At 41.3% G+C, this 14,711-nt stretch overlaps 1 protein-coding gene across 1 annotated transcript; it reads right to left on the bottom strand.

Moving 5' to 3' along the window:
* Positions 1 to 1,594: 1,594 nt before the first annotated feature.
* On the bottom strand, positions 1,595 to 14,077 carry LOC129814782 (14-3-3 protein beta/alpha-1-like). Its single transcript, XM_055867807.1, has 6 exons — positions 13,955 to 14,077; positions 5,070 to 5,370; positions 4,612 to 4,735; positions 4,117 to 4,280; positions 3,720 to 3,815; positions 1,595 to 3,598 (listed from the first exon to the last, which is right to left on the bottom strand). The coding sequence occupies exons 2-6, from the start codon at positions 5,361 to 5,363 to the stop codon at positions 3,542 to 3,544; spliced, it is 735 nt and encodes a 244-aa protein (XP_055723782.1). The 5' UTR covers positions 5,364 to 5,370; positions 13,955 to 14,077; the 3' UTR covers positions 1,595 to 3,541.
* Positions 14,078 to 14,711: the final 634 nt, after the last annotated feature.

Here is a 14,711-nt window from a genome sequence, read left to right as displayed (position 1 = left end):
CAAATCCAAAAGCAGCTCCTGGCATTATACCTAAAGTGGACATTGCCATTGGCTGCACGGAGTCGCATTAAGAGCAATCCCATGCAGCCTTGTTCACAAGTTCCAACAGTGAAATGCTACTTGTAGGCCTAATCTACTCCTCAATTAGGTTGATAGAAATCCTCGTTCATCATTTCAAATTTAAGCGTCATTTCTACACTGCTCAAAAAAATAAAGGGAACACTTAAACAAAACAATGTAACTCCACGTCAATCACACTTCTGTGAAATCGAACTGTCCACTTAGAAGCAACACTGATTGACAATAAATTTCACGTGCTGTTGTGCAAATGGAATAGACAAAAGGTGGAAATTATAGGCAATTAGCAAGACACCCCCAATAAAGGAGTGGTTTGCAGGTAGTGACCACAGACCACTTCTCAGTTCCTATGCTTCCTGGCTGATGTTTTGGTCACTTTTGAATGCTGGCGGTGCTTTCACTCTAGTGGTAGCATGAGACGGAGTCTACAACCCACACAAGTGGCTCAGATAGTGCAGCTCATCCAGGATGGCACATCAATGTGAGCTGTGGCAAGAAGGTTTGCTGTGTCTGTCAGCGTAGTGTCCAGAGCATGGAGGCGCTACCAGGAGACAGGCCAGTACATCAGGAGACGTGGATGAGGCCGTAGGAGGACAACAACCCAGCAGCAGGACCGCTACCTCCGCCTTTGTGCAAGGAGCACTGCCAGAGCCCTGCAAAATGACCTCCAGCAGGCCACAAATGTGCATCGCCGCCGCCATGCTACCACTAGAGTGAAAGCACCGCCAGCATTCAAAAGTGACCAAAACATCAGCCAGGAAGCATAGGAACTGAGAAGTGGTCTGTGGTCACCACCTGCAGAACCACTCCTTTATTGGGGGTGTCTTGCTAATTGCTATTTGTAAGTCGCTCTGGATAAGAGCGTCTGCTAAATGACTTAAATGTAAATGTAAATGCCTATAATTTCCACCTGTTGTCTATTCCATTTGCACAACAGCATGTGAAATTTATTGTCAATCGGTGTTGCTTCCTAAGTGGACAGTTTGATTTCACAGAAGTGTGATTGACTTGGAGTTACATTGTGTTGTTTAAGTGTTCCCTTTATTTTTTTGAGCAGTGTATATAGCCTAAACTTTCTCATTATGAACATCTAATGCGAGCAGGAAGGTGTGGCTTAATGACAAGGATCAAGAGCAGCTTCTCACCAATTTGACAGCTCCAATGCAGTTACACATTCGACACTGCCAAAACATCAGCTATGTGGGTGTTGGCTATCCGGTTAATGCTTGATCTGATTGAATCTTCTTTGGCTGCATTTACACAGGCAGCCCATTTGACATTTTTTCCACTAATTGTTCTTTTGACCAATCAGTGAAAATAATATCAGAATTGAGCTGTAAGTGCCAGTGAAAATGCAGCCTTTGAGGTGTCGTGCAATTTCTGTCAACTAAATAAGCAGCCTGTTTTAATTGAACATTAAATAATGCTTATCAGACTAAGTAAAAATGTAAAAATGTATGCGGGAGTGTTTAACTCTGTCAGACAAACCACTCGTTACAAAAACAAAACAGGACAATTTGGAACTGATAAAACTTTTATTTCACTTTAAATTGTCTTTTACACTTTCCTGATAACATGTAGGGTGAAACTAGAACTGTTTTAAAAGACATACAAATATAGTATTACGTCAATAACCAGGGGTTGTTTTTTTGTGTATTTTTGTTTTAATGCTATTCTAAATTTTCACAACCACGTGCGCGCTAAGCAATATAAACCATCACAGAAGCAAACTTTAGGCAGAATACTGGTCAGTAAAAACAAAGCAATTGGAGATACCAGATATACAGACAGGCTCGGTTCCACATTCACTACTGCATTTTTTAAATTAAGCGTAGAATAACTGCCATTTATTCAGCTAACGGGGAGATTTTTCTTCAGTGCATGAAACATTGTCTTCAGCAAGACTGAACCAGATGAATTCAACACCTAAGTGGAATGTTATGGTGATGACAAAGTATTGTGACACTGAGTGAATTCAGCTACTTCTTCAAGTTCCTTGCACTACTCCAGAATCTAACCCATCCACTGACCGCATTCCACTACAATATGGTCTCCTCTGATAGACTCCAGACTTAAGTCTGGAGATACACGAAACTAAAGCATCAATGCCATCTCCGACTGACACAACTTACATAAGGGGACTTGCTTACACACTCTTTGTGGGCAAGAGCATGAATTCTCTTAGATATCGTTTCCTTTATGAAATGATATCTAACTTTTGACTGGTCAGTTGGGACTGTCAGCATAAGGCCTTCAAGATAGGCTTTAATAACCAATATATAAAAGTTCAACGTAAAACAGCTTTAAGGTGTTTCTTTGCAAGCAGGTTAACACAATTTAAGAGATTTAAATGTACTTTAAAAGGGTTTACAATTTACAGTTTTGAACCAATGTGCGAGTCACTATTACGCAAAGCAAAAAAGTAACATTTAAGAACAAAAGTATCATTATACCAATGTCAAACAGCACCTTTATGTCAAATGTTCTAGTACATAACATTAGGAGAATGCTCCGGTTTGTTCAACAAAAATGTATAACATCTTGAAGGTAGACTCAGCGAAATGACATCGATGCAGAAAGTTAACAGCATAGTGGGTCTATTTCTGCAACTAAGAGCGCTGAAGTGGGAGCTCAACTTTCACTCTGTTTTGGTCTCGTACCTACCACACTAACAATGTGAAGCAAACCTGTGCGCATGCACAGATACTGTGTGACCGTGTAAGACCAAAGTCTTGCTCATCTCAATATCCGCAGTGCTGCGTGTGGCAACGTTATTTCGCTGAGTCTACCTTTAATGTTAGGTTCTAATGGAATGTTTTTTTCCTTTTCAGCTGGACATACATTGAATGGCAAAACCTAGAGTCCCTTGTATTCATTTTAGTTCCAGATCCAAAATAGAATTTACAATACACAGCAATATGCATGTTAGTCAGTGTCACAATACAACCTCTTCTACCATTCTCTATGAGGCCACAGCAGAATTGCACTGCTACATACAGTACTGAATTTTAGCGACCAGAATTTGTGATTATGTGGAGAAAAACTAAGCATCACAGTGTTTGTTGAAAATAAACGGACAGTTTAATGACCCTTTTGAATAAAAACCAGCAATCGCCAGTACACTAGCAAAGCAAAAAAGGATACTATCAATGCATATCTTGCTAGGTGAAAGAACATATCTTTATGAGATGTTAGGAGAGAATCAAAGGGGGGGGGGGGGGGCGCGAATGGCCTTGCCACTCAACCAGGTAAATGTATTTTTCTTTTATCCTCACAAAACAATACTCTGCTTGTTAACAACTGAGCATATCTGAGAAAGGGCACAACTGGTAGGTCAGGTACAATTCATGCTGCTTGTCATACAGAAAGGGAGGGGGCTGGATGGAGCAGGGATGTATGGGCTGTATATGTGTAAAATAAAGAAAGAAGAGTGTGGGTGGATTAACAGTGATGTGCAACGCCTTTAGTTCTCCCCTTCGCCGCCATCCCCCTCGTCACCCTGGTTTTCTGATGTCCACAGCTGCAGAGGGAAAAAAACATTAGATTCATACACTCGAGGCATTCAGTTCCAAGTCTATCGAACGATAATGCATTTGAATGGCATGACATTGGCAAGGCGCATATTGGCTGTAAGTACTTACAGTGAGATTGTCCCTTAGTAGCTGCATGATCAAGGTGCTGTCTTTGTAAGAGTCCTCGTTCAAGGTGTCAAGCTCGGCGATCGCTTCGTCGAAAGCCTATAGGGAAAACAGGTATATGGAAGGGGGTAAAAAAAAACATGTTTTATAAGGCCCAGAATACCACAAAATAAAATGCCTCCAAAACACTACCAATTGACAAAGCTTGGTACTCCAGATGACACAGCACCATCACAATAGTCTATTTTTTCATTTAAATATTTGGCAAACGCCAACAGCACAAGCACCGGTGTTAAAGAGCAGGTTTGTGTAAAAAATCTGAGCAGGAGGGGCGTGTCTGTATCACGCAGGCACTGCAGTGTGATGGTGGAACGTGTGTGAGAGTATAACGGTGCCCCACCGCCTTCGCCAAACTGCAGGCCTGCTCGGGGGAGTTGAGGATCTCATAATAGAAGACGGAAAAGTTGAGAGCGAGGCCCAGCCTGATGGGGTGTGTCGGCTGCATGTCCTTCTTGCTGATGTCAAATGCCTCCTGGTAGGCCTGCTGGGAGTTCTCCACTGTGGCTGTGATGGTGAGAGAAGAGGCCCAATGAATTAACACCATTCACTCATCATGCTTTTGTTGAAGAGAATTAATGTTTCATTTCACAGAGCATCTCCTGTATAATGGATACTGATTGAACATTGTCTAGATATTATGTACTGTGGACATCAAATCAGGCCAGTGATGATACCACTTAAGCCTTAAAAAGCACTGCAAGCAGCAGATTACAAAAATATAGGTTTTGCTTATTTCCATGATAATCAGAGGCTGAGGAAAAGTGGCCAATTAACGATCATGGGTTCTTGGCAACAGTGTGACTCGGAAGCTTCCTCAGAACAGAGATCTACTTACTCTTCTTTGAGTCTCCAGATGCCACCTCAGACAGATATCTGTAGTAGTCACCTTTCATTTTAAGGTAGAACACCTTGCTTTCTGCCTGAGTCGCATTGGCAATGAGGTAATTGTCGAGGAGTGCCTAAAACCAAGAAAAGGGGTTGATTGGGTGTCAGTCAACTCCACTCTTTCAACACACAGGACCAAACAAAAGATTAACCAAAAGTAGATGCTCTGCAACCTTGCTTTGGTGTCCAATTCATTCCAGCTCACATTCACGCTAAATGAAAAATGCTTGTTGTGTAAATAGGGCATTTTCCCTGTACAATTTCCACTTCCAACCACATTCCCAAATTCCCTGGACTCTAAATGAATCTAACTCTAGCCCCAGTGTCACATTATATCACCCCGTCCCCATAGCATCAAGGGACTCCTTTAAAAGCGATGGCCAAACGAGCAAGCTCTCGCTCTCTCACCAGCACATCCTTGCAGATGTCCTGCAGCTCGGCCTCAATCTTCTCGCGGTATTCACGGGCCATCTGCTGCTTCTTCTCGTTGCCCTCGGTCTTCTGCTCGATGCTGGAGATGACGCGCCAGGAGGAGCGACGCGCCCCCACCACATTCTTGTAGGCCACCGACAGCAGGTTGCGCTCCTCGTTGGAGAGCTCGCCGCCCTGCTCCGTCACCGCTTTCATCGCCGCCGCCATGTCGTCATAGCGTTCGGCCTGCTCGGCCAGCTTAGCCTTCTGTACCAGGTCGTTCTTGTCCATGTCGAGGCTGTGAAATGGCACAGAGTTATTGTGGTCATAGTCACACCAAGCAACAGTTATTAGTAGTGTTAGAAAGTATGAGGTTACCCATTCTACAATCATAGTACTGTGGACCCAAGGGGATGAACATTTTTGATCTAGTCATATACTAACAGACCCGATTAGATGCATCTGGTGTGCTTGTGCTGGGCTAGAACATTAATGTGCACCTCTGTGGGTCCTGAAAAGTTTTTTAATGTTCTGATTTTATTAATCCGTTTTATCATGTAGCCTATTGAATACTCAGTAATTAGGCGTAATAAAATGTCTAACAAACCAATAGCTTATTAGCACAGATGTCTCTCTCAGCTAAGGGAGCGCCTCATTTCTGACTGATAATGATTAGGATTTTTAAATATGCATTAATATACGGATATAAAGAAAACCCGATAGCATGTCCAGAGATGTCTGTGTGTCCGGGTTGGGGTCAATTCCATTTCAATTCAGTTAATTCTGGAAGTAAACTGAAAAGCAAGCAAGACTGAATTTAAATGGAACTGACCCAAAACCTGCAAGTGTTCTTCAAATGGAAAATCACTGAGTATTCAATAGGCTACATGATCAAATTGATTAATAAGCATCATAAAACTTTTCAGATACCAGTCAGGAACTATTCCCTTACATGCAAACCACAGCGGCCACATTCCGTGCACGGGCGTTGCAAAATAAATGTACCAGTCAAAAGTTTGGACTGCTCAAACGGTCAGAAACAGACTCCATGAGGGTGGTATGAGGGCCCGACGTCCACAGGTGGGGGTTGTACTTACAGCCCAATACCGTGCAGGACGTTTGGCATTTGCCAGAGAACACCAAGATTGGCAAATTCGCCACTGGCGACCTGTGCTCTTCACAGGTGAAAGCAGGTTTACACTGAGCACATGTGACAGACGTGACAGAGTCTGGAGACGCCGTGGAGAACTTTCTGCTGCCTGCAACATCCTCCAGCATGACCGGTTTGGCGGTGGGTCAGTCATGGTGTGGGGTGGCATTTCTTTGTGGGGCCGCACAGCCCTCCATGTGCTCGCCAGAGGTAGCCTGACTGCCATTAGGTACCGAGATGAGATCCTCAGAGCCCTTGTGAGACCATATGCTGAGACATGCACATTTGTGGCCTTCTGGAGGTCATTTTGCAGGGCTCTGGCAGTGTTCCTCCTTGCACAAAGGCGGAGGTAGCGGTCCTGCTGCTGGGTTGTTGCCCTCCTACAGTCTCCTCCACATCTCCTGATGTACTGGCCTGTCTCCTGGTAGCGCCTCCATGCTCTGGACACTACGCTGACAGACACAGCAAACCTTCTTGCCACAGCCCGCATTGATGTGCCATCCTGGATGAGCTGCACTACCTGAGCCACTTGTGTGGGTTGTAGACTCCGTCTTATGCTACCACTAGAATGAGAGCACCGCCAGCATTCAAAAGTGACCAAAACATCAGCCAGGAAGCATAGGAACTGAGAAGTGGTCTGTGGTCACCACCTGCAGAATCACTCCTTTATTGGGGGTGTCTTGCTAATTGCCTATAATTTCCACCTTTTGTCTATTCCATTTGCACAACAGCATGTGAAATTTATTGTCAATCAGTGTTGCTTCCTAAGTGGACAGTTTGATTTCACAGAAGTGTGATTGACTTGGAGTTACATTGTGTTGTTTAAGTGTTCCCTTTATTTTTTTGAGCAGTGGATATTAACTACAACCTAAAACCTCTTTTACCTTGGAATATTGAAGTCTCATGTTAAAAGGAACCACCAGCTTTCATATGTTCTCATGTTCTGAACAAGGAACTTAACGGTTAGCTTTTTTACATGGCACATATTGCACTTTTACTTTCTTCTCCAACACTTTGTTTTTGCATTATTTAAACCAAATTGAACATGTTTCATTATGTATTTGAGGCTAAATTGATTTTTATTGATGTATTATATTAAGTTAAAATAAGTGTTCATTCAGTATTGTCATTCAGTCCCCGCTGTTCCATAAGGTGTTTTTTTTTTTTAAATCAAATTTTACTGCTTGCGTCAGTTGCTTGATGTGGAAAAGAGTTCCATGTAGTACTGTGTGCCTCCTATAGTCTGTTCTGGACTTGGGGACTGTGAAGAGACTCAAAGTCTCGTGTGGCTCAGTTGGTAGAGCATGGCGCTTGCAACGCCAGGGTTGTGGGTTCATTTCCCACGGGGGGACCAGGGTTCAATTCCCATGGGGGGACCAGGATGAATATGTATGAACTTTCCAATTTGTAAGTCGCTCTGGATAAGAGCGTCTGCTAAATGACTTAAATGTAAAAGTCGACCGATTATTGGAGGACCAATTTTAACTTAATATAATCGTTTTAATCCTGTGTTGAACACATATCATCCCGTCTTCAATTGTATCGATTATTAACGTTAAAAAATACCCAAAGTTGTATTACAAAAGTAGTTTGACATTTTTTGGCAACGTTTACAGGTAACCTTTAAGATATTTTGTCGTCACGTTTGAGCAAGTTGGAACCGGTGTTTTTCTGGATCAAACGCGCCAGATAAATGAACATTTTGGATATATGTCGACGGAATTAATCGAACAAAAAGGACCATTTGTGATGTTTATGGGACATATTGGAGTGCCAAGAGAAGCTCGTCAAAGGTAAGGCATGAATTATAATTTTATTTCTGCTGTGTCGCGCCTGCTGGGTTGAAATGTTCTCTCTTGTTTACTATAATTGCTATGCTCAGATAATAGCATCGTATGCTTTCGCTGAAAAGCCTATTTGAATTCTGACATGTTGGCTGGATTCACAACCAGTGTAGCTTTAATTTGGTATCTTTCAAGTGTGATTTTATAGTAATTTTCATAATTAATTTTAATTTGGCGCTCTGCATTTTCTCAGACTTTTTGCCAAGTGATACAGTAGCGCCTTGCCTAAACTCAGATTTCTGGATATAAATATGAACTTTACCGAACAAAAAATACATATATTGTGTAACATTAAGTCCTATGAGTGTCATCTGATGAAGATTATCAAAGGTTAGTGATACATTTTATCTCCATTTTGTTACTGCGCTCTTTAGCTGGGAAAATGGTTGTCTTTTTCTGTGACTTGGCTCATACCTAACATAATCGTTTGGTGTGCCTTTGTCGTAAAACCTTTTTGAAATCGGACAATTTGGCTGGATTTACAACAAGTGTATCTTTAAAATGGTGTAAAATACTTGTATGCTTGAGGAATTAAAATTATGGGATTTCTGTTGTTTTGAATTTGGCGCCCTGCAGTTTCACTGGCTGTTGACGAGGTGGGACGCTACCGTCCCACATACCCTAGAGAGGTTAAGGCAGAGCATCACTTTATTACAGACAGACTTCTCCCCATCTTAGCTACTACTGCATCAATATGTTTTGACCATGACAGTTTACAATATAGTGTTACTCCAAGCAGTTTAGTCACCTCAATTTGCTAAATTTCCACATTAATTATTACAAGATTTAGTTGAGGTTTAGTTAACGATTTGACACAAATACAATGCTTTTAGTTTTAGAAATACCCACTCAAACTAACTGCAGCTCTTTGTTGAGTGTTGCAGTCATTTCAGTCGCTGTAGTAACTGACATGTATCATGTTGAGTCATCCGCATACATAGAAACTCTGGCTTTACTTCAAGTCAGTGGCATGTCGTAAGTAAAAATTGAAAAAACAAGGGGCCTAAACAGCTACCCTGAGGAATTCCTATTATATTTGATAGGCTTCCAATAAAGAACACCCTCTGTGTTCTGTTAGACAAGTAACTCTTTATCCACATTATAGCAAGGGGTGTAAAGCCATAACACATACATTTTTCCAGCAGTAGACTATGATCAATAATGTCAAAATATGCACGGAGTCTAGCAAGACAGCCCCCACAATCTTATCAATTTATCAACAATTTTATCATAAATGTCTCTCAGCCAATTCAGTCATTTGTGTAAGTGCTGTGCTTGTTGAGTGTCCTTCCCTATAAGCATGCTGTGTCCTTCCCTAAATTCTGTTGTTAATTTGTTTACTGTAAAACAGCATTATATCTGGTCAACAAAAAATATCCCGAGGTTTACTAAGGGTTGGTAACTGGCTGATTGGTTGGTTATTTGAGCCAGTAAAGGGGGCTTTACTATTCTAGGGTAGCGGAATGACTTTAGCTTCCCCCCAGGCCTGAGGGCACACACTCCCTAGTAAGCTTAAAATGAAGATGTGGCAAATAGGAGTGGCAATATCGTCAGTAATTTTCCATCTAGATTGTCAGACCCTGGTGGCTTGTCATTGTTGATAGACAAAAAAGTCACCTCTTCCACTCTGACTTTACGGAATTCAAAAGTACAATTCTTGTCTTTCATAGTATGGTCCGATATACTTGGTTGTGTAGTGTCAGCGTTTTTTGCTGGCATGTCATTCCTAAGTTTGCTTATCTTGCCAATGAAAGTCATTAAAGTAGTTTGCAATATCATTGGGCTTCGTGATGAGTGAGCCATCTGTTTCAATAAATGGAGCCACGTTGGCTTTTCCCCCCAAAATTGAATTTAAGGTGATCCAAAGCTTTTTACTGTCATTTTTTATATAATTTATCTTTGTTTCATACTTAATTGCCATACCTTTTGCCTCATCCCTCTCAACCATACAAATGTTTAATTCCTCATCAATCCACAGGGATTTAACAGTTTTAACAGTCATTTCCTTAATGGGTGCGTGCTTATTAGTAACTGGAATAAGTAGTTTCATAAATGCGTCAAGTGCAGTGTCTGGTTTCTCATTACATGCCACAGACCAGCAAATATTCTTTACATCAACATATAAAACTACAAAAGTAATTGTATGACCTCTTATACACTATATTAGGCCCAGCCTTTGGAACTTTGGTTTCCCTAGATATGGCTACTATATTGTGATCACTACATCCTATAGATTTGGATACTGCTTTAAAGCAAATATCTGCAGTGTTAGTAAAAATGTGATCAACACATGTTGATGATTTAATTCCTGTGCTGTTTGTAACTACCCTGGTAGGTTGACTGACTGATGCAAGTTGCAGGCACCGGTTACAGTTTTAAGTTTTTTCCTGAGTGGTTAGCTTGATGAGAGCCAGTCAATATTTAAAATCACCCAGAAAATACATTTCTCTGTTCATATCACAAACTCAGCAAAAAACCAAACGTCCCTTTTTCAGGACCCTGTCTTTCAAAGATAATTCGCAAAAATCCAAATATCTTCACAGATCTTCACTGTAAAGGTTTTAAACACTGTGCTTGTTCAATGAACCATAAACAATTCATGAATATGCACCTGTGGAATGGTCGTTAACCTGTCTAGGACTGGGGTTCCGCTACCGGAACAGTAGGTCAGTAATCCAGAGCAGAGTCCGAAAAGTATAGAACGACAGGCAGGCAGAGGTCAGTAATCCAGGGTGGTGTGACAAGGCACAGAATGGTGTGGGGGTGCTTTGCTGGTGACACTGTCAGTGATTTATTTAGAATTCAAGGAACACTTAACCCCGTTCCCAGACAGGTTTCGCTAGAACGGGGACCAGTTGGATCGGAGGGTGAGGGCTAGGGCGATTCCCCCCAGAAATGTCCGGGAACATGCAGGTGCCTTGGTGGAAGAGTGGGGTAACATCTCACAGCAAGAACTGGCCAATCTGGTGCAGTCCATGAGGAGGAGATGCACTGCAGTATATAATGCAGCTGGTGGCCACACCAGATACTGACTGTTACTTTTGACCCCCCCTTTGTTCAGGGACACATTATTTCATTTCTGTTAATCACATACCTGTGGAACTTGTTCTGTTTATGTCGCAGTTGTTGAATCTTATGTTCATACAAATATTTACATATGTTTAGTTTGCTGAAAATAAACAGTTGACAGTGAGGACATTTCTTTTTTTGCTGAGTTTACATTATCATGCATTTCACACATATTATCCAGATACTGACTGTTAGCACTTGGTGGTCTATAGCAGCTTCCCACAAGAATGGGCTTTAGGTGAGGCAGAGGAATTGTAGCCATATTACTTCAACAGTATTTAACATTAGATCCTCTAAGGTTTACAGGAATGTGGTTCTGAATATAGACAGCAACACCACCTCCGTTGGCATTTCTGTCTTTTCGGTAGATGTTATAACCATGCATTGCTACCACTGTATCATCAAATATATTATCTAAGTGAACAGAATATGACTGTCATCTATTACAGATGAATTCTAAATAAATCACCAACAGTGTCACCAGCAAAGCACCCCCGCACCACCTCCTCCATGCTTCACGGTGGTAACCACACATGCGGAGATCATCCGTTCACCCACTCTGCGTCTCACAAAGCCACAGCAGTTGGAACCAAAATTCTCACATTTGGACTCAGATCAGAACAAAAGGACAGATTTCCACCGGTGTAATGTCCGTTACTCGTGTTTCTTGGCCCAAGCAAGTCTCTTCTTCTTATTGGTTTCCTTTAGTAGTGGTTTCTTCAACCATTAAGGTCTGATTCACGCAGTCTCCTCTGAACAGTTGATGTTGAGATGTGTCTGTTACTTGAACCCTGAAGCATTTATTTGGGCTGCAATTTCTGAAGCTGGTAACTCCAATGAACTTATCCTCTGCAGCAGAAGTAACTCCGGGTCTTCTGTCGCTGTCCTCATGAAAGCCAGCTTAATCATATCGCTTGATGGTTCTTGCGATTGCACTTGAATAAACTTTCAAAGTTCTTGAAATGTTCTGTATTGACGACCTTCACGTCTTAAAGAAAGGAGAGAAAGAAGTGATCTCATCTTTGTGGTTGGGAGTGGCAAGGGGGAGGGCTTGGTGTATGTGTGTAAATGGGAAGGTGCACAGCACACAAGGAGCCAAGACACAAAACGACAACATGAGAACAAACGCTCATAAAAAAATACAAAAATAAAGTGATTCTTGTGATACAGGCATTGATTGAATTAATTTGATATATTGCCTAGCCCTAATTTTAAGATTCTAGGAATGCCATACAGGCCATCATTGTAAATAAGAATTTGTTCTTAACTGACTTGCCTAGCTAAATAAAGGTAATTAAAAATAAAACAAAAACACAGTATAAATATACCTTTAAACACTTTCAGCATTTTTCTATGGTGAGAGGCAAGGAACCCCTTTCTCTGGGACAGTAACACAAATTCAATGTTATAAAGAAAATCTTGTCCACATCTGAGCGGCTAAATAATGCTGACATAGGACAATATAAGATCAGCTTGGTAAATGTTAGGTATTATATTTGAGAAAATTGGCCATTATGATTGGCCACAACTAAACAAATTCCAATATTGTGGTTTTCTGATAATTTATCTTGAAAACACAACATTCTTAGAAATATCGATTTGTCCCCATTGGGGCTCGAGAAAGTTTAAGCCATAATTAGAAGACTTTCTTATTCTAAACAACCATTATAGGAAATTAACCATATAGCTTTTACGTGAAACCAGCTCTAGACGCAAGGCATGTTTTCAAAGGACATACATCCCTAAAAAATAACGTGAAGTAGTGACAACGCAGCAGGTGATCTTAGCTTTATTGTTTAACCAATGTATTATTATTATGGCCATGTATAGTTATACGGCTCGTGGCCATGTTATCTCAAGTCAATTTCGACTATGATAAAGTCAGATTTGCTCACAATGGCTGTGTCACTTGCGCCAGTTGAGATCAGTTTATTTTAAAAACATGGTATACTATGACAGTATGGTATCCTACATTACCAAGGCTATGTCTTAATTGTCATTGTGTTTTACTATCGATACAATTTCCTCCAACATAACCATCTTTCAACCGTTAGCAAATACTCGCCAACTAGTTATGATCACGAATGTCAAATTTAACGTCCATGGCGGAAATACTGCAGCATTGCGCTATAAAATCGGTAGCCAACCTAATCGCTAAAGCGTTAGCTTGCTAGATTCCAGTCCGGCATTGAAGATGGAGCTGGAGAGCTAGTAACGCCCTCTCTGTCGCATTCCCTTGCGGAATTTTAATATGAAAGCTGCCGTTAGCAAACCAGCTAACGTTATCTAGCAACAGTTATAGTAATTGAATGCTAGTTGGATACGAAAATATCATTTAATTCATAGCTATTAAACACCAGTGTCATCGCAAAAACCTGTGCGTTGCAGTCCATTCACTTGTAAAATTAGCTGGAGATAGCGTCATGTTAGCATTAGCTTGCTAGCGCTGGTAAGGTAGCTACTGTAAGTCTTGATTTCACGACGACCAGGCAAGGAACATTAGCCTTGCAAAAAAATTATCATAGTCTAGTGTGGATATATACATCAGCATTACGGTACAATTTTGGATTTTGATTCATATTTCCTAGGGCAGATCTGAGATCTCCCCTACGTGGTTTACAATAACCTAATTCCTAGCTAGCTTGTGAGCTCTAGCTCGCTATTCAATCACACGTCTTGGCCTAAATCCTTGTACCCAGCCCCAAACCACCTTCCGCCACAGATAGCGATTGGAGACATTGTTGGGTTATTATGAACCCACAATTACCGCTCTTACCCAGGAGATAATAATATAATCAAACTTATGCAAGTGAACTCACATTTAGCTTGTATTTTGAATCCTGCTTTTTCTCTAAACGATGGGAGTACCAAGCTGTCCTCCGTTCGCTGCTCGGGATTTTCAGGGCAGTACCACTTCCGCCTGCGCTAACACTTCCGCTTCCTCTAAACTCCCCCCTCCCCCCGCCAGTATCTATGGTAACAGCACTCCGGGGTTTCCTAAGCATTTTGCAGGGTAGTTGACGTCATAAAGAGTATGCAAGCCACTATGCGATGACGTAGGTGGTCACCATAGTTACCGTCTCCAAGCAAATGCTTACAGTCCCATGTAAAGTGTAAATCATAGACCACAAATGTTGAGACAGGATAGTCTGGCTGTACCGTTTATATAAAGTTGCAGGAGCGTCACAATACTTTTGAGCTAATATTATATAAGAGGAACAAGCAGTAGAACATTTACCAGTAATCAGCTCCTGTGAGCTCCTGTCCAAGTCAAGCACTGATCATGTCTTATGAAATGACTGCTTCCATGAATATGATTGCATGCATATGATTAAAAAAAAATATTGCTACCATAATACTAACAACACTGCTCTTAAAAAAAGTTACTCCAGCAGAAGAACCCATTATGGGACTTGGTAGAATAACTCTTTCACCCACAAAAGAGTTCCATGTATACTGAACAAAAACATAAAGGCAATGTCTAAAGTGTTGGTCCCATGTTCCATGAGCTGAAATAAAAGATCCCAGAAATGTTCCACATGTACAAAAAGCCTATTTCTCTAAAATGTGTGCACA

This window comes from Salvelinus fontinalis, chromosome 18, assembly GCF_029448725.1.
Source record: "Salvelinus fontinalis isolate EN_2023a chromosome 18, ASM2944872v1, whole genome shotgun sequence".
NCBI lineage: Eukaryota > Metazoa > Chordata > Actinopteri > Salmoniformes > Salmonidae > Salvelinus > Salvelinus fontinalis.
This window is presented reverse-complemented; position numbering and strand designations above follow the sequence as displayed.

What these genes read in the sequence shown, in the direction of transcription:
- LOC129814782 (XM_055867807.1), bottom strand. Translation starts at nt 5,363, where the DNA reads ATGGACAAGAACGACCTGGTACAGAAGGCTAAGCTGGCCGAGCAGGCC. An exon ending in ATCTGGAGACTCAAAGAAGA is followed by an intron (nt 4,281 to 4,611) that starts GTAAGTAGATCT and finishes TCACCATCACAG; the next exon opens with CCACAGTGGAGAACTCCCAG. An exon ending in CCTGCAGTTTGGCGAAGGCG is followed by an intron (nt 3,816 to 4,116) that starts GTGGGGCACCGT and finishes TTTTCCCTATAG; the next exon opens with GCTTTCGACGAAGCGATCGC.